The sequence below is a fragment of the Pristiophorus japonicus genome, chromosome 23 (assembly GCF_044704955.1).
Source record: "Pristiophorus japonicus isolate sPriJap1 chromosome 23, sPriJap1.hap1, whole genome shotgun sequence".
Lineage (NCBI taxonomy): Eukaryota > Metazoa > Chordata > Chondrichthyes > Pristiophoridae > Pristiophorus > Pristiophorus japonicus.
This window is the reverse complement of record NC_091999.1, coordinates 33,828,871-33,847,663: the sequence shown is the minus strand read 5'-3', so window position 1 is coordinate 33,847,663 and position 18,793 is coordinate 33,828,871. Positions and strand designations below refer to the sequence as shown.

General features: G+C 47.8%; 1 protein-coding gene across 1 annotated transcript in view; it reads right to left on the bottom strand.

Annotated features, from left to right (window-relative positions):
- Positions 1-438: 438 nt before the first annotated feature.
- Positions 439-18,793, bottom strand: part of LOC139235339 (zinc finger protein 229-like) — a 73,062-nt gene continuing 54,707 nt past the window's right edge. The window contains exon 3 of the mRNA XM_070866479.1: positions 439-1,289. Coding sequence (XP_070722580.1) covers positions 537-1,289 — 753 coding nt within the window. The 3' untranslated portion in view covers positions 439-536. The remainder of the gene's footprint in view (positions 1,290-18,793) is intronic.

Below are 18,793 nucleotides of genomic sequence, written 5' to 3'. Positions count from 1 at the left end.
GACCACACCTGGGCTACTGCGCACAGTTTTTGTCTGGTATTGTCTCCATTCTCGTGCCGAGAGGATTGATCCACCCAGATGGGAACAACAACATTTGGGTACACTGATTCCCCACCAATTCCCATTCCCCTTCTTTCTGGTGGATATGGAGGGGCCACTGTGTGTAATGAGCAAGGCATTAAGAATTGTCAGCAAGCTCTTTCCAATTGGAGATTTTATTCAGTGGAAACTTTCACACACTATTGTAGATTTTGTACCAAAGATCAATTTAGGATTAAAGTAAAAGTTCTTAATTTTATTGCAAAGTAAATTTCTGTTGACAATTGCTGAATTAAGGGGAAAGATAACCCACAGTGTTTCTTAAATGGACACTGCAGCCCTGAGAACACAATCAGCAATATATCCAGAATATTAAAATCCAGCACAGTTATCGGGTTATTAACATCAACAGAGACAAACCCCAACTGTCAGAATGAACATGGTTCAGTCGGGATGTGATTAACAGCCTCAATAACAGTGGAATCCAACTCCTGCAATCACTTGTGAACTCGCTGGTGTTTCAGCAGGTGGGATGTCTGAGTGAATCCCTTCCCGCACTCCGAGCAGGTGAACGGCCTCTCCCCAGTGTCTACTCGCTGGTGTCTCAGCCGGTTGGATGACTGAGTGAATCCCTTCCCACACTCCGAGCAGGTGAATGGCCTCTCCCCAGTGTGAACTCGCTGGTGTGTCAGCAGGTTGGATGAACAAGTGAATCCTTCACCACACTCATAGCAGGTGAACGGCCTCTCCCCAGTGTGAACTTGCTGGTGTGCCAGCAGGTTGGATGAACAAGTGAATCCCTTCCCACACTCCGAGCAGGTGAACGGCCTCTCCTCAGTGTGTACTCGCTGGTGTGACTGCAGGTGGGATGACTGAGTGAATCCCTTCCCACACTCAGAGCAAGTGAACGGCCTCTCCCCAGTGTGAACTCGCTGGTGTGTCAGCAGTTTGGATGAACAAGTGAATCCCTTCCCACACTCATAGCAGGTGAACGGCCTCTTCCCAGTGTGAACTCGCTGGTGTGCCAGCAGGTCGGATGATGCAGTGAATCCCTTCCCACACTCCGAGCAGGTGAATGGCCTCTCCCCAGTGTGAACTCGCTGGTGTTTCAGCAGGTCGGATGACTGAGTGAATCGCTTCCCACACTCAGAGCAGGTGAACGGCCTCTCCCCAGTGTGACTGTGTTGATGAATTTCCAGGACAGATGGTGATCTGAATCCCTTCCCACAGTTCCCACATTTCCACGGTTTCTCCATGGTGCGGGTATCCTTGTGACTCTTCAGGTTGGACGATCAGTTGAAGCCTCGCCCACACACACAACACGTTTACAGTTTCTCCCCGCTGTGAATGGTGCGATGTTTCTTCAAGCTGTGTAACTGGTTAAAGCTCTTTCCACAGGCAGTGCACTGGAACACTCACTCGGGTCTGTGTGTCTCGGTGCTTTTCCAGTCACACTGATATTTGAAATCTTTTCGCACAGACAGAACAGACAAACATTTCTCCTTCCACTTTCAAAGACGATGATATTCAGGTCCTGATGAATCGATTGACTCCATCAGATCTTGACACGCGGTTTAGTTTGTGTTTCCTGTCTGAAAATCTCCCCTTCTAATACGATGTAAAAGGAGATAACAAAACTCATCACTGTCAGTACAAGACACAAATTCAGGATATACACATCTAGTTTCATTTAACATTCTTTCCTCTCTTTTTCTTCCAAAGCTGTAAATCCCTGTCCCACACATTGTCCCTCCTGCAGCACTGAAATCCAAATCAACACACATTTCTAGCCTGTTTCCCCTCCACTCCCAGTTTTCACCACGAATTCTGGTTGGGTTCAGTTCTACACTCACTGGTTCCCGTCCCTCTCCTCCCCTGAATGTTCTGCCTGTGGCTGGGTTCAGGTCGACACTCACTGGTTCCCCACTTCCACTGAAGATGCTGAGTCTGGCTGTGTTCAGTTCCGCACTCAGTGGTTCCCCTACCTCTGCTCCCCTGATGGGGCGGTCTCTGGCTGGGGTCATTTCTGCAATCACTGGGTCCTCTCCGTCCCTCCCCTCTTTCCCCACCACTGAAGATGCTGACTCTGGCTGGGTTTAGTTCTACTGTCACTGGTTCCTCTCCCTTGAAGGTATTGACGATGGATGGCTTTAGTTCTACAGTCACTGGTTCCCCTCCCCTGAAGGTACTGACTCTGGCTGGGTTCAGTTCTAGACTCACTGGTTCCCCTCACCTGAAGGTGCTGACTCTGGCTGGGTTCAGTTCTACACTCACTAGTTCCCCTCCCCTGAAGGTACTGACTCTGGCTGGGTTCAGTTCTACACTCACTGGTTCCCCTCCCCTGAAGGTGCAGTCTCTGGCTGGGTCCAGTTCTACACTCACTCATTCCCCTCCCCTGAAGGTACTGACTCTAGTTGGGTTCAGTTCTACACTCACTGAGTCCCCTCCCCTGAAGTTGCTGACTTTGGCTGGGTTCAGTTCTGCACTCACTGGTTCCCCTCCCCTGAAGGCGCTGACTCTGGCTGGGTTCAGTTCCAGACACTGACATCATTCACTTTGTTCCTGCACCAAGATGGCCACGCATGCGCTGTGCTGCTCAGTGAATGAAATTGGCGGCGTGAACATGCCTTCCTGCACCAAGATGGCCACCGTTAGCCTTGGCCTGTGACCGGGAGAAAGCCCCAAAGCTGCAACCGCCGATATTCCGGTTACTATTCCGGGCTTGCGGCGAGCACCGATTGTTTATGAAGCCTCCCCGGCTCCCCGCTGGTCCATTACTGTGCTCTGTCCCGCTGAAAAGGACACTCCATGGGAGCCTGTACAAAACGCGTCTCCTCCGCCATTACACGCACCGCGCATGCTCCAAACACAGCCAGGGCCCGCGCCTGCGTAGTGAGCTCCTGTAGTCTGGTGCAGCACATTCTCCCCTGCGGGGCATGCTGGGTACATATGACCATGAGAAATAGGAGCAGGAGTGGGCCACCCAGACCCCCGAGCCTGCTCCCCATTCAATAAGCTCATGGCTGGTCTGATCATAGGCTCAGCTCCATTCCCTGCCCACTCCCCAGAACCCTTTACTCCCTTATCGCTCAAAAATCTGGCTATCTCCGCCTTAAATATATACAATGACCCAGCCTCCACTGCTCTCTGGTGCAGAGAATTTCACAGATTTACAACCATCTGAGAGAAGAAATTCCTCCTCATCTCAGTTTTAAATCGGTTGAGGAGAAAGATTGCATTTGTGACTAGAACACGATGTACTGTGATTGCATTGGGCACTGAACCATGTTCATTCTGGCAGCTCTTGTTTGTTTCTGGTTATCTTAATAACCTCCATACCTGAACATAAGAACATAAGAAATAGCAACAGGAGTAGGCCATACGGCCCCTTGAGCCTGCTCCGCCATTCAATAAGATCATGGCTGATCTGATCATGGACTCAGTTCCACTTCCCCGCCCGCTCCCCATGCCCCCATATTCCCATATCGTTTAAGAAACTCTCTATTTCTGTCTTAAATGTATTCAATGGCCCAACTTCCACAGCTCTCTGAGGCAGTGAAGTCCATAGATTTACAACGCGCTGAGAGAAGAAATTGCTCCTCATCTCTCTTTTAAATGGGCGGCCCCTTATTCTAAGATCATGCACTCTAATTCTAGACTCCCCATTATCACTGGAAACATCCTCTCTGCATCCACCTTATCAAGACCCCTCATAATCTTATACGTTTTGATAAGATCACCTTTCATTCTTCTGAATTCCAGTCAGTAGAGGCCCAACCTAATTAATTGTTCCTCATAAGTCAAACCCCTCATGCCCTGAATCAACCTAGTGAACCTTCGCTGAGCTGCCTCCAAAGCAAGTATACCCTTTCATAAATATGGAAACTAAAACTGCACGCAGTATTCCAGGTGTGGCCTCACATATAGCTGTAGCAAGATTTTCCTGCTTTTATACCCTATCCCTTTTGCAATAAAGGCCAAGATACCATTGGCCTTCATGATCACTTGCTGAAACTACATACTATCCTGTTGCATTTCATTCACAAGTATCCCCAGGTCCTGCTGTACTGCAGTACTTTGCAATCTTTCGCCATTTAAACAATATCTTGCTCTCTGATTTTTTTCTGCCAAAGTGCATGACCTCACACTTTCCAACATTATAGTCCATCTGCCAAATTTTTGCTCACTCACTTAGCCTGTCTATGTCCTTTTGCAGATTTGTTTTGTCCTCCTCACACATTGCTTTTCCTTCGATCTTTGTATCATCAGCAAACATGGCTATGTTACACTCAGTCCCTTTTTCCAAGTCGTTAATATAGATTGTAAAGCTGGAGATTAATACCCTCTATAAATGTTGAATAAATGATCTTTGTTTCAAACACAGTTTGTTGAATATTTGATTCTTCCATGATCAGAGGAGATTAATTGATGTTCTGTTACGGACTGTTCCCGTTTAGGGCTTTTTCTTAATCTAACTTTTATCACTTCTCACCTAGTTCGCTTTCTAGCATATCAAACTCCAAACTTGTTCCATTTGCATACATGATTTGTGGTTGTAGTAGACTTAACTGCAGTGTCTCACTTTAAACTCAGCTGCATTCTTTTGAACCACCCCTTTATTGAACTGTCTTGCATAATATTTGAAATCCGTTATTTTCTCGATCAGTTAACCTGTTTTAGAAACCAATTGAATATTAAAAACTCATCCACACATTTTGCACGTGATAGCCTGTGAAATATTCTGATATTTGTAATCATCATTACCACAAGCTCCGTTCCCGAGTGACCGACTCCATCCCTCTCCCCAACTTCTGTCTGAGCCTGAACCAGACTGTTCACAACCTTGGTGACATACTTAACCCTGAAATAAGTTTTTGACCACATATCCACAAAATAACTAAGAATGCCTATTTCCACCTCTGTAACATCGCCCATCTCCGCTCATGCCTCAGCTCATCCACTGCTGAAGCCCTCATCCATGCCTTTTTTTACTTCTGGACTTGACTATTCCAATGCACTCCTCCCACATTCTGACCTACATAAACTAGTGTTGATCCAAAACTCGGCTGCCCATGTCCGAACTCGCACCAAGTCCAGCTCACCCATCACCCCTGTGCTCGCTGACCTACATTGGCTTCCAGTGAAGCAACGCCTTGATTTCAAAATTCCCACTCACACTGCCCCCACAACATCCCCACCTCCCCGCCCATGAGATATCAGTCTTTCTGAGTATTCCTGATTATAATTTTTCAACCATTGGTGGTTTTTGTGGCTGTGCCTTCTGTTGCCCAGGCCTCAATTCTGGAACATCCAGCCTAAACATTTCTGTCTAACCCCTGCTGTACCTGCCCTGGCAGTTTTTGATGGGATGGTGTAGAGCACGTTTTTCTCTGTATCTACTCTGTGCTGTATCTTCGCTCAGAGTGTTTAACGGGACAGTGTAGAGTGATTTTTACTCAATATGTAACCCGTGTTGTTCCTGCCCTGGGTGTGTTTGATGGGACAGTGTAGAGGGAGATTTACTCTGTATCTAACCCGTGCTTTACCTACTCTGGGACTGGTTAATGGGACAATGTAGAAGGATATTTACTTTGCATTATAACGCTTTCTGTACCTGCCATGGAGTGGCTGATAGGACAGTGTAGAGGGAATTTACTCTGTATCTATCATTTGTGTACTTGCCCTGGGAATGTTTGCTGGGACAGTGTAGAGGGAACGGTACTCTGTTTTTACCCAGTGCTGTACGTGCCCCAGGAGTGTTTGATGGACAGTGTAGAGGGAGTTTTACTCTGTATCTAACCCGTGCTGTACCTGTGATGGGAGTGTTTGATAGATCAGTGTAGAGGGAACATTCCTCTGTATCTAACCCGTGTTGTACCTGCCCTGGGAATGTCTGGTTGAACATTATAGAGGCAGATCTCCTCAATATCTAATAAATGCTGTATCTGCCCTGGAATGCCTGGGACGTTAGAGGGAGATGTACTCTGTGTCTAACCTGTACTGTACTTGCCCTGGGATCTGTATAGCGGAAGCTTTGGTCTGTATTTAATCCATGTTGTACCTGCCCTGGGAGAGTGTGATGGGACAGTGTATTGGGATCCTTACTGTATACCTACTCATATCAGTTATACCCCTTGGAGGACGAAATGTGCACTGTGACTCCGGGAGGAGCTCCTCAGCCGGAGTGACTTGAGTGCATCATCACCCCCAGCAACCAAATTTTAATTTGACTGTCCAAAGTTTAATTGGTTTATTTTGTTGGTTATAGTGCCCCCCCCACCCAAGCTTTAATCAGGGGGCACTTGATTTAAAGATCAACAACAAAATAGTTGTGCGATACCTGCCCTGGGATTTTTTTATTGGAACAGTGTAGAGGGAGAAATTACTCTGTAATTATCCAGTGCTGTTCCTGCCCTGGAGTGTTTGTGGGACATGTACTCCATATGTGCTGTACCAACCCTCGTCTGTTTGTTGCGACAATGTTATTCTGGATATAACCCATGCTGTACCTGCCCTGGGACTGTTTAATGGGACCGTATAGAGAGAGATTTACTCTCTGTTTAAACCGTGCTGTACTTCACCTGAGAGTATTTAATGTGGCAGAGTAGAGTAGCGGGAGCTCTACACTGTATCTAACCCATGTATCACATCATGGGCCACCCCAACCTGCGAGAGAACATCTCCACAGTTTGGGGCTATAAAAAGAGCAGGAGCGAGCCACTGCAGCTTCAGTGTGAGCTGACATAAATGTGTGACGGCTTTGAGGTAGACGACCGAGTGACATCATCAGGGCCCAGATTGCCATTTGGAGCGTGGGCAGGAGCATCGGCAGGGCCCTGGTACAGCAGAGGAACATGGAAGGATGTGCTGGACTTGCGACGAGTGATCGGGGCAGAGGAGTGATGAGGGAGCATGCCTGAGATTTGGTGGGTGATCGTGATGGAGGTTCATGCGAATGTTTGGTGCAGAGATGGGGCAGTAGATTGTGGCGGAGGTGCGGCGAGTGTTTTTTTTGAGGAGGAGCGGAGAGGGATCGTGGCGGAGGTGAAGCGAATGTTTGTGGTGGAGGAGTGGCGAGTGATCGTGGCGGAGGTGCGGCGAATGAGGGTACCGGGCGCAAAAGAGGCGAGAGCCCAGGGGCAGCACGGACCAGCCCACACTGTTATATTTATGCACACTAGCTCCGTACAGCAAAACAGGTCTCCAGTAATCCTGATTAACCCTGGCCACTGGACCAATCCTAGCTCTGTCATGCCCGTGTCGTGGCTGGTGTGCAACGGTCACCACACGTTAAAAACAATCCACCCATCGGCATCTTCCACCTCCTCAATTGGAGGTCAGGACTGGAACATTGGGTCCTTCATTGAAACATCTGTGAACTCATGTGGAAGCAAATCATCCTCGTTCGAGGGGCCAGCTATGATCATCTAACCCGTGCTTTACCTGCCCTGGGATTGTTCAGAACAGTGTAGAGGGAGCTTTATTCTGTATCTATCCCATGCTGTAGTTTCCTCTGGCACTGACTCTCAATGGGGTACAGTTCCTTTGGCACAGATTTACTGTATATTTAATTTGTGCTGTACCTATCCTGGGAATGTTTGATAGGATCGTGTAGAGTGAGCTTTATTCATTATCTAACCAATGCAGTATCCACTCTGGAATGCATGGGACAGGTTGAGGGAGATATAGTCCATATCTTACCTTGGAATGTCTCGTGGGATAGTGTTGAGGAAGCTTTGCTCTGTATCTCAGCAAGGCAAGGATATCCTTCCTGAGAGAAGAAGACCAAAACAGTGCACAGGGCTCCAGATATGGTAAGGGAGTGAAGGGTTCTGGGGAGCGGGCAGGGAATGGAGCTGAGTCGATGATCAGACCAGCCATGACCTTATTGAATGGGGAGCAGGCTCGAGGGTCCGGGTGGCCCACTCCTGCTCCTATTTCTCATGGTCTTATGTACCCAGCATGCCCCGCGGGGGAGAATGTGCCGCACCCAGACTCCAGGAGCTCAATGCGCAGGCCCTGGCTGTGTTTGGAGCATGCGCGGTGCGTGTAATGGCGGCATCGACACGTTTTGTACAGGCTCCTCAGAAGCGTCCTTTTCAGCGGGACAGAGCGAAATAATGGACCAGCGGGGAGCCAGGGAGGCTTCATAAACAGCCGGTGCCCGCTGCAAGCCCGGAATAATAACCGGAATATCGGTGGTTGCAGCTTCGGGGCTTTCTCCCGGTCACAGGCCCAGGCTAACGGCGGCCATCTTCGTACAGGAAGGCAGGTTCAGCGCTCCGCTATTTTGATTGTGAGTAGCACCGCGCATGCGTGGCCATCTTGGTGCAGGAACAAAGTGAATGATGTCAATGTCTGGAACTGAACCCAGCCAGAGTCAGTACCTTCAGGGGAGGGGAACTAGTGAGTGTAGAACTGAACCCAGCCAGAGTCAGTACCTTCAGGGGAGGGGAACCAGTGAGTGTAGAACTGAACCCAGCCAGAGTCAGTACCTTCAGGGGAGGGGAACCAGTGGGTGTAGAACTGAACCCAGCCAGAGTCAGTACCTTCAGGGGAGGGGAACCAGTGAGTGTAGACCTGACCCCAGCCTGAGTCAGTACCTTCAGGGGAGGGGAACCAGTGAGTGTAGAACCGAACCCAGCCAGAGTCAGTACCTTCAGGGGAGGGGAACCAGTGAGTGTAGAACTGAACCCAGCCAGAGTCAGTACCTCCAGGGGTTGGGGGGTGGGGGACAGGTAGGGGATAAGAGTTCATGGGGTTGGGGGTAATATATTAGCATGGATGGAGGATTGGCTGACTGACAGAAAACAGAGAATCAGGATAAATGGTTGCTTCTCGGATTGACAGTCAGTAACTAGTGGGGTGTCGCAGGGATCAGTGCTATTTACAATCCATATTAATGACGTGGAAGAAGGGACCGAGTGTAACGAAGCCAAGTTTGCTGATGATACAATGATGGGAGGAAAAGCAAGGTGTGAGGCAGGGACACAAATTCTGCAAAAGGACACAGACAGGCTGAGTGAGTGAGCATAAATTTGGCAGATGGAGTATGATGTTGGAAAGTGTGAGTTCATGCACTTCGGCAGAAAAAAATTAAACAGCAAGTTATTATTTAAATGTTGAAAGGTTGCAAAGTGCTGCAGTACAGCGAGACCTGGAGGTAATTGTGCATGAAACATAAAAGTATAGTATGCAGGTACAGCAATTGATCAGGAAGGCCAATGGAATCGTGGCCTTTATTACAAAGGGGATGGAGTATAAAAGCAGGGAAGTCTTGCTACAGTTGTACAGGGTATTGGTGAGGCCACACCTGGAATATTGCGTGCAGTTTTGGATTCCATATTTCCGAAAGGATATACTTGCTTTGGAGGCAGCTCAGAGAATTTTCACAAGGTTGATTCCAGGGATGAGGGGGTTGACTTATGAGAAAAGGTTGAGGTTGGGCCTCTACTCATTGGAATTCAGAAGAATGAGCGGTGGTCTTAACGAAATGTGTAAGATTATGAGGAGGTTTAGACAAGGTGGATGAAGAGAGGAATTTCCACTGATAATGGGGAGACTAGAACTACGGGGCATAATCTTTGAATAAGGGGCCGCCCACTTAAAAGAAGAAATTTCTTCTCGCAGAGGGTTGTAGGTCTGTGGAATTCACTGCCTCAGAGAGCTGTGCAAGCCGGGACATTGAATAAATTTAAGACAGAAACAGAGATTCATAAACGCGAAGGGAATAAGTGGTTATGGGGAGCGGACAGGGGAATGGACTCGAGTCCATGATCGGATCAGCCATGATCGTATTAAATAGAGGAGCAGGCTCGAGGAGCCGTATGGGCTATGCCTGCTCCTATTTCTTATGTTCTTATGTTAACTAGTGAGTGCAGAACTGAAACCAGACAGATTCAGCATCTGCATTGGATGAGAGGGGAGCCAGTGAGTGTAGAACAGATTCCAGCCAAAGTCAGCACCTTCAGGGGAGGGTAACCAGTGAGTGTAGAACTGAACCCAGACTGTCAGTACCTTCAGGGGAGGGGAACCAGTGAGTGTAGAACTGAACCCAGCCAGAGTCAGTACCTTCAGGGGAGGGGAACCAGTGAGTGTAGAGTTGAACCCAGACAGAGTCTACACCTATCGGGGATGAGAAGGAGGGGAACCATTGAGTGTAGAACTGACCCCAGCCAGAGTCAGCACCTTCAGGGGAGGGGAACCAGTGATTGCTGAACTGAACCCAGCCAGAGTAAGCACCTTCAGGGGAGGAGAGAGATGGGAACCAGTGAGTTTAGAACTGAAACCAGACAAGAGTCAGCATCTTCAGTGGAGAAGAGAGGAGGCAGTTCAGAGAAGGTTCACAAGGTTGATTCCGTAAATGAGGGGGTTGACTTATGATAAAATGTTGAGGAGGTTGGGGGCAATATATTAGCATGTACAAAGGATTGGCCAACTAACAGAAAACAGAGTATTGGGATAAATGGTTCATTCTCAGGTTGGCAACCAGTAACTAATGGGGTGCTGCAGGTATCAGTGCTGGGACCCCAACTATTTACAATCTATATCAACAACTTGGAAGAAGGGGCCGAATGTAATGCAGCCAAGTTTGCTGATGATACAAAGATCGGAGGAAAAGCAATGTGTGAGGATGACACAAAAAATCTGCAAAAGGGCATAGTCAGGCTAAGTGAGTGGGCAAAAATTTGGCAGATGGTATATAATGTTGGAAAGTGTGAGGTCATGCTCTTTGGCAGAAAAAATGAAAGAGCAAGTTATTATTTAATGGAAAAAAATTGCAAACTGCTGCAGTACACGGGACCTGGGGGAACTTGTGCCTGACACGCTAAATGTTAGTACGCAGGGATAGCAAGTGATCAGGAAGGCCAATGGACTCTTGGCCTTTATTACAAAGGGGATGGAGTATAAAAGCAGGGAAGTCTTGCTACAGTTATACAGGGTATTGGTGAGGCCACACCTGGAATACTGCATGCAGTTTTGGGTTCCATATTTACGAAAGGATATACTTGCTTTGGAGGCAGTTGAGAGAAGGTTCAGTCGGTTGATCTGGAGATGAGGGGGTTGGCTTATGAGGAAAGGTTGAGGAGGTTGAAGTTCAGAAGAATGAGAGGTGATCACATCGAAATGTATAAGATTATGAGGGGGCTTGACAAGGTGGATGCAGAGAGAATGTTTCCACTGATGGGGGAGACTAGAACTAGAGGGCATAATCTTAGAATAAAGGGCCGCCCATTTAAAACTGAGATGAGGAGGAATTTCTTCTCAGAGTTGTAAATCTGTGGAATTCACTGCCTCAGAGAGCTGTGGAAGCTGGGTCATTGAATAAATTTAAGACAGAAATAGACAGTTTATCAACCGATAAGGGAATAAGGGGTTATGGAGAGCGGGCAGGAAAGTGGACCTGAGTCCATGATCAGATCAGCCATGATCGTATTAAATGGCGCAGTAGGCTCGAGGGACCGTATGGCCTACTCCTACTCCTATTTATGTTCTTCTGAGTTTGGAACTGAACCCAGCCACAGTCAGCACCTTCAGGGGAGTGGAACCAGTGAGTGCATAACTTAACCCAGCCAGAGTCAGTACCTTCAGGGGAGGGGAACCAGTGAATGTAGAACTGAACCCAGCCAGAGTCAGCACCTTCAGGGGAGGGGAACCAGTGAGTGTAGAACTGAACCCAGCCAGATTCAGCACCTTCAGGGGAGGGGAGAGATGTGAGGGAGGGGAAGCATGCAGTATAGAACTGAACCCAGCCACAGACGGTACCTTCAGGTTCACTCCCTGGTTGCCCTCCCGTCTGTTGTAGCAATCCCCTCAGCACGGGAATGGAGACAAGTGCAGACCAAAACTGTACGCAGTACTCTATGTGTGGTCTTACCAATAACCTGTCCAGTTGTAGCAGGACTTCCTGACTTTTATACTCCGTCCCCCTTGCAATAAAGGCCAGCATTCCATTTGCCTTCCTGATTACTTGCTGTACCTGCATACTAACTTTGAGTTCCATGTACAAGAAACCCCAGATCCCTCTGTATAACAGTATTTTGTAATCGTCCATTTAAATAATAATTTGCTTTTTTATTTTTCCTACCAAAGGAGATAACCTGACATTTACCACATTATAGTCCATCTGCCAGATTTTTCCCCACTCACTGAGCCGGTCTATATCCCTTTGTAGATTTGTTGCGTCCTCCTCACAACTTGCTTTCCCACCTATCTTTGTATCATCAGCAAATTTGGCTGCGTTACACTGTGTCCCTTCATCCAAGTCATTGATATAAATTATAAATAGTTGAGGTCCCAGCGGCACCCCACTAGTTACAGTTTGCCAACCTGAAAATGATCCATTTATCCCGACTCTGTGTTTTGTGTGTTACCCAATCCTCGATCCATGCTGATATAGTATCGACAACCCCGTGAGCTCTTAGCCTGTGCAGTAACCTTTTGTGTGGCACCTTATCGAATACTTTCTGGGAATCCAAATACAACATCAACGGGTTGTCCTTTATCCACTCTGCTCGTTACATCTTCAAACAACTCCAGCAAATTTGTCAACCATACTTTTCCTTTCATAAAACTATGCTGACTCTGCTTGACTGCAATATGATTTTCTAAATGTCCTGCTACTACTTCCTTAATGATGGACTCCAGTATTTTCCCTTTGACAGATGGTAGGCTAACTGGTCTATAGTTTACTGCTTTCTGTCTCCCTCCTTTCTTCAACAAGGATGTTACATTTGCAGTTTCAAGTCCACTGGGACCGCTCCAGAATTCAGGGAATTTTGGTAGATTACAACCAGTGCATCCACTATCTCTGCAGCCACTTCTTTTAAGACCCTGGGATGCATGTCATCAGGTCCAGGGGACTTGTCCACCTTTAATCCCATTAGTTTGCTGAGTACTTTATCTCCAGTGATAGTGATTCTTCTAAGGTCCCCGCCCCCAGCAATGACACTTTTATCAACTATTGGGATGTTTTTAGTGTCCTCTATCGTGAAGACCGATGGAAAATATTTGTTCAAAGTCTCTGCCATTTCCGTGTGTCCCATTATTAATTTTCCAGTCCCATCCTCTAAAGGACCAACGTTTACTTTACCTACTCTCTGCAGAAGCTCTTACTGCCTGTTTTTATATTTCTTGTTAGTTTGATCTCATATGCTATCATCTCTGTCTTTATCATTATTTTTAGTCGTCCTTTGGTGGTTTCTAAAATTTCCCAATCCTCTGGCTTTCCACTGTCCTTGGCAACATTGTATGCTTTTTTTTCAATTTGATATCATCCTTTGCATCCTTCGTTAGCCAGGGATGGTTCATCCTTCTCTTAGCATCATTATTTCTCTGCTGAGATTATGAAATATCTCCTTAAATGTTTCACAATGCATTTCTACATTCTTACTCTTGAACATATTTTCCCAGTCCACTTGGTGTCAGTGACAAGGATTGGTTTATATCACATGGGAGGAGATTGGTGTCAGTGACTGTGGAATTGGTTCAACCTTCTTTGACCTGACCAAGGCCTTTGACACTGTCAACCGTGAGGGATTATGGGGTGTACTTTTAAAATTCGGCTGTCCTCAAAAATTTGTCACCATCCTCCACTTGCTTGGTGATAACCTGCAAGCTGTGATCCTGAGCAATGGATCCACCACAGACACAATTCATGTACGGACCGGGGTGAAGCAAGGCTGTGTCACTGCACCCACGCTCTTCTCCATCTTCCTTGCTGCATTGCTACATCTCACCGTCAGTAAGCTTCCTGCTGGAGTGGAGATAATCTACAGAATAAATGGGAAACTGTTCCACCTCCATCACCTTCAGACCAGATCCAAGGTCGTGCCATCCTCTGTCATCGAATTACAATATGCAGATGATGCTTGTGTCTGCACTCGCTCAGAGGACGAGCTCCAAACCATCGTCAACACGTTCACCGTAGTGTCTGAGAGTATAGGCCTTACACTAAACATCTCCGTAAAAGAAAGGTGCTCTATCAACCTATCCCCACCAAACAGCACTGCCCTTCACCCCCACCCCACCCCGGATGATCAAAATCCACGATGAGGCCTTTGGACAACGTGGACCATTTTTCATAACTCGGGAGCCTCCTGTCAACAAGGGCACATATCAATGACTAGGGCCAACACCACCTTCTGTGTGTCAGCGCAGCCTTCGGTCGCCTAAGGCATAGAGTGTTTGAAGACCAGAACCGTAAAACCGGCACAAAGCTCATGGTCTACCGAGCAGTAGTGATACCTGCCCTCAGACACGCTTCTCAGACATGGACTATGTACAGCAGGCACATCAAAGCACTGGAGAAATAACATGCCTCCGGAAGATCCTGCAAATCCATTGGCAGGATAGACGCACTAACGTCTGTTCTCGCACAGACCAACATCCTCAGCATTGAAGCATTGACCTCGCTCGATCAGCTACGATGGATGGGACACATCGTCCACATGCCCGATACGAGATTCCCAAAGCAAGCACTCTACTTGGAGCTTCAACATGGCAAGCGAGCCCCGGGGGGCAGAGGAAACACTTCAAGGACACCCTCAAGGCATCCTTGAAGTTCAACATCCCGACTGACACCTGGGAATCCCTGGCACAAGATTGCTGAAAGTGGAAGAGAAATATCCGTGAGGGCGTCGAACATTTCGAGTCTCTCCACCTGGAGCAAGCGGAGACCAAGTGCTTACGGCGGAAGGAGCACAAGACAACCCAAGCACTTCAACAAACCGGCACTTCAACCAACGTACTTTCAACCACCGTCTGTCCAATCTGCGACACAGAGACTGTAGCTCCCGCATTGGACTTAACAGACATCTGAGACCTCATTTGTAATGTGGAAGCAAGTCATCCTCGACTCCAAGGCACAGCCGATGATGTTGGTTGGTTTATATCAGACAGGAGGGGATTGGTGTCAGTGACTGTGGGGTTGGTTTATATCAGACAGGAGGAGATTGGTGTCAGTGACTGTGAGGTGGGTTTATATCAGACAGTTGGGGATTGGTGTCAGTGACTGTGGGGTGGGTTTATATCAGACAGGAGGGGATTGGTGTCAGTGACTGTGAGGTGGGTTTATATCAGACAGGAGGGGATTGGTGTCAGTGACTGTGGGGTGGGTTTATATCAGACAGGAGGGGATTGGTGTCAGTGACTGTGGATGGGTTTATATCTGACAGGAGGGGATTGGTGTCAGTGACTGTGAGGTGGGTTTATATCAGACAGGAGGGGATTGGTGTCAGTGACTGTGGGGTGGGTTTATATAAGACAGGAGGGGATTGGTTTCAGTGACTGTGAATGGGTTTATATCTGACAGGAGGGGATTGGTGCCAGTGACTGTGAGTTGGGTTTATATCTGACAGGAGGGGATTGGTGTCAGTGACTGTGAGGTGGGTTTATATCAGACAGGAGGGGATTGGTGTCAGTAACTGTGGGGTGGGTTTATATCAGACAGGAGGGGATTGGTGACATTGGATCACAGCAGTTTACAACACAGAAGGAAGTCATTTGGTCCACTTTGTCTGTGTGGCTGAAAAACAGCTATCCAGCCTAATCCCACTTTCCAGCTCTTGGTTCATAACCCTGTAGGTTATGGCACTTGCAGTGCATATCCAAGTACTTTGGCAAATGCGATGAGGGTTCCTGCCTCTACTATTCTTTCAGGCAGTAAGTTCCAGACTCTGGAGGTTATGCTAGGACCGTGTAAAACACTAGTTAGACCACAGCTAGAGTATTCGCACAAATCTGGTCACCGCAGTGCAGGAAATATGTGATTGCACTGGAGAGGGTACAGATGAGATTTACCTGGACTGGACTGAATAATTTTAGCTGAAGAATGTTTCGATGGGCTGGTGTTATTTTCTTTGGAATAGAGGAGGCTGAGGATAGAATTGCGTACAAAATTATGAGGGTCCCAGATGGAGTGGATCGGGACATTAGAACAAAAGGACAAATAAATAGGAGTAGGCCACCGGACCCCTCGAGCCCACTCCGCCATTCAATAAGATCATGGCTGATCTGATCTTGGTCCCAACTCCACTTCCCTGCCCACTCACATAAACTGTCGACTCCCTTAACGATCAAAAATCTGTCTATTTCCACCTTAAATATGTTCAATGACACAGTCTCTCAGGTAGAGAATTCCAAAGATTCAGGACCCTCTGGGAGAAGAAATTCTTCCTCATTTCCATTTTAAATGGACAACCCCTTATTTTGAAACTATGCACCCTAGTTCTAGTTTCCCTCTCGAGGGGAAACATCTCGACACTGTCAAGCCCCCTCAGCATCTTATACATTTCAATAAGATCACCTCTCAGTCTTCTAAACTTCAATGAGTATAGGCCCAACCTGCTCAATCTATCTTCATATGACAACCCCTTCACCTCAGGAATCAACCTTGTGAACCTTCTCTGAACTGCCTTGTGAACCTTCTCTGATCTGACCTATTTCGCTTCGCAGACAGGTCAATAACCAGGGGGCACAGATTTAAAGTATTTGGTAGAAGGATTCGATGGGAGTTGAGCAGAAACTTTTCACCCAGAGGGTGGTGGGGATCTAGAACTCACTGCCTGAAAGGGTGATAGAGGCAGAAACCCTCACCACATTTGAAACATACTTGGATGTGCACTGGAAGTGTCATAACACACAAGGCTGTGGAGCAAGAGCTGGAAAGTGGGATTCGGCTGGATAGCTCTTTTTCGACCAGTACAGACACAGTGGGCCGAATGGCCTCCTTCTGTGCTGTAAAGGTCTATGATTCTGTGGTCGTTGAAATCCCCGACTATTGCTGCCCTATTGGTTTTGGACTTCTCAGAAACCTTCCTCCATATTTGCTTTTCTATCTCCCTCTGACTGTTTATAGTACACTCCCACCATTGTGATTGGCCCGCTTTTGTTCATCAGTTCAACAGATATGGCCTCATTTGATGATCCTTCCAACATCTCATCCCTCCTCACTGCTATAACAACACCTCAGCTTATCTGCCTTATCCCCTGGACTTCTTGCATTGAAGTATATACCATTAAGCACGGCCTAACTCCTTTGTTGTCGATTTTCTAGCCTTTGTTTCCTCTGCCTTCTAAACTAATTAACGAATTTTCTGCTCCCATTTCCAAGCTTTGCTTCTCTCCCTCCTGAATCTAAGCTCAGGTTCCCAACCCCCTGCCAAGCAAGTTTAAACCCTCCCCAACAGCATTAGCAAAACCCCTGGGAGGATAATGGTAGGGGCCCTGTTGAGGTGTGACCTTATCCGGCTTGTACTGTCCCCAGCCCCTCAGGAATCTGTCTGTTCACGCTCGCCCCTCAGAATGTCCTGCAGCCTCTCAATGATATCCTTGACCCTGGCACCAGGAAGACAACCTACCATCCTGGAGTTATGTCGGTGGCCGCAGAAAGGTCAGTCTGTTCCTGTAACTAATGAAACCCCTTTCACTATTGCCTACCTGACCTTGCCCTTCCCCCCGTTCCGTACAGTTGAGCCACCCATGATGCCTTGGACTTGGCTCTGGCTGTACTCCCTGAGGAACCACCAGTACAGAGAGTGAGATGCACTGAGAGGTGTCCTGCACTACCTGCCTGGTCCTCCATGTCTGTCTGGGCAGTCACCCATTCCCTCTCTGCCTGCACACTCTTATGCTGCGAGGTGACGACCCCCTGAAAGGTGCTATCCACGTAGCTCTCAGCTATGCACTCCCCCAGCCAAAGTGCCTTGCCCAGTCCCAGTGCATGCCTCCCTCAGCTGAAGTGCCTTGCCCCAGTCCCAGTGCATGCCTCCCGCAGCCAAAGTTCCTTATCCCAGTCGCAGTATTTGCCTTACCCCAGTCCCAGTGCATGCCTCCCCCAGCCGAAGTGCCTTACCCCAGTCCCAGAACATGCCTCCCCCAGTCCTGTTTCTCAGCACCACCTGCATGGAATGATTCGGGGGGGGGGGGGTGGAGGCTAAACAGTGGGCGGGGCTTGTCGCCTGTCCGTCACAAAGTGCAGAACCAATAGTTCCCTTCGGTTAGATAAACCCCGGGGGTGGGAGGGAGGGGTCACACAGCCCGAGTGCGGGCCAAGGCCGGAGTGACAACAGTCCGCACCATCCGCTTCACACACTCCCGGGCTCGGGCCCAGGCCACGACTCACCGCCCGCAGGCCTCGTGTTCACCCCCCGGTTCCAGGCCAGGCACACACTATTGGGCCAGCCTGGACTCACCCTATTGGGCCAGCACAAAAGACCCAATAAAAACAGAGACAGGGTGTAGTGCAATATAAACAGAGACAGGGTGTAGTGTAATATAAACAGAGACAGGGTGTAGTGTAATATAAACAGAGACAAGGTGTAGTGTAATATAAACAGAGACAGGGTGTAGTGTAATATAAACCGAGACAGGGTCTAGTGTAATATAAACAGAGACAGGGTCTAGGGTAATATAAACCGAGACAGGGTGTAGTTTAATATAAACAGAGACAGGGTCTAGGGTAATATAAACAGAGTCAGAGTCTAGTGCAATATAAACCGAGACAGGGTCTAGTGTAATATAAACCGAGACAGGGTCTAGTGTAATTTAAACAGAGACAGGGTCTAGGGTAATATAAACAGAGACCGGGTCTAGTGTAATATAAACAGGGACAGGGCGTAGTGTAATATAAACAGAGACAGGGCCCAGTGCAATATAAACAGAGACCGGGTCTAGTGTAATATAAACAGAGACAGGGTCCAGGGTAATATAAACAGAGACAGGGTCTAGTGTAATATAAACAGAGAAATAGAAA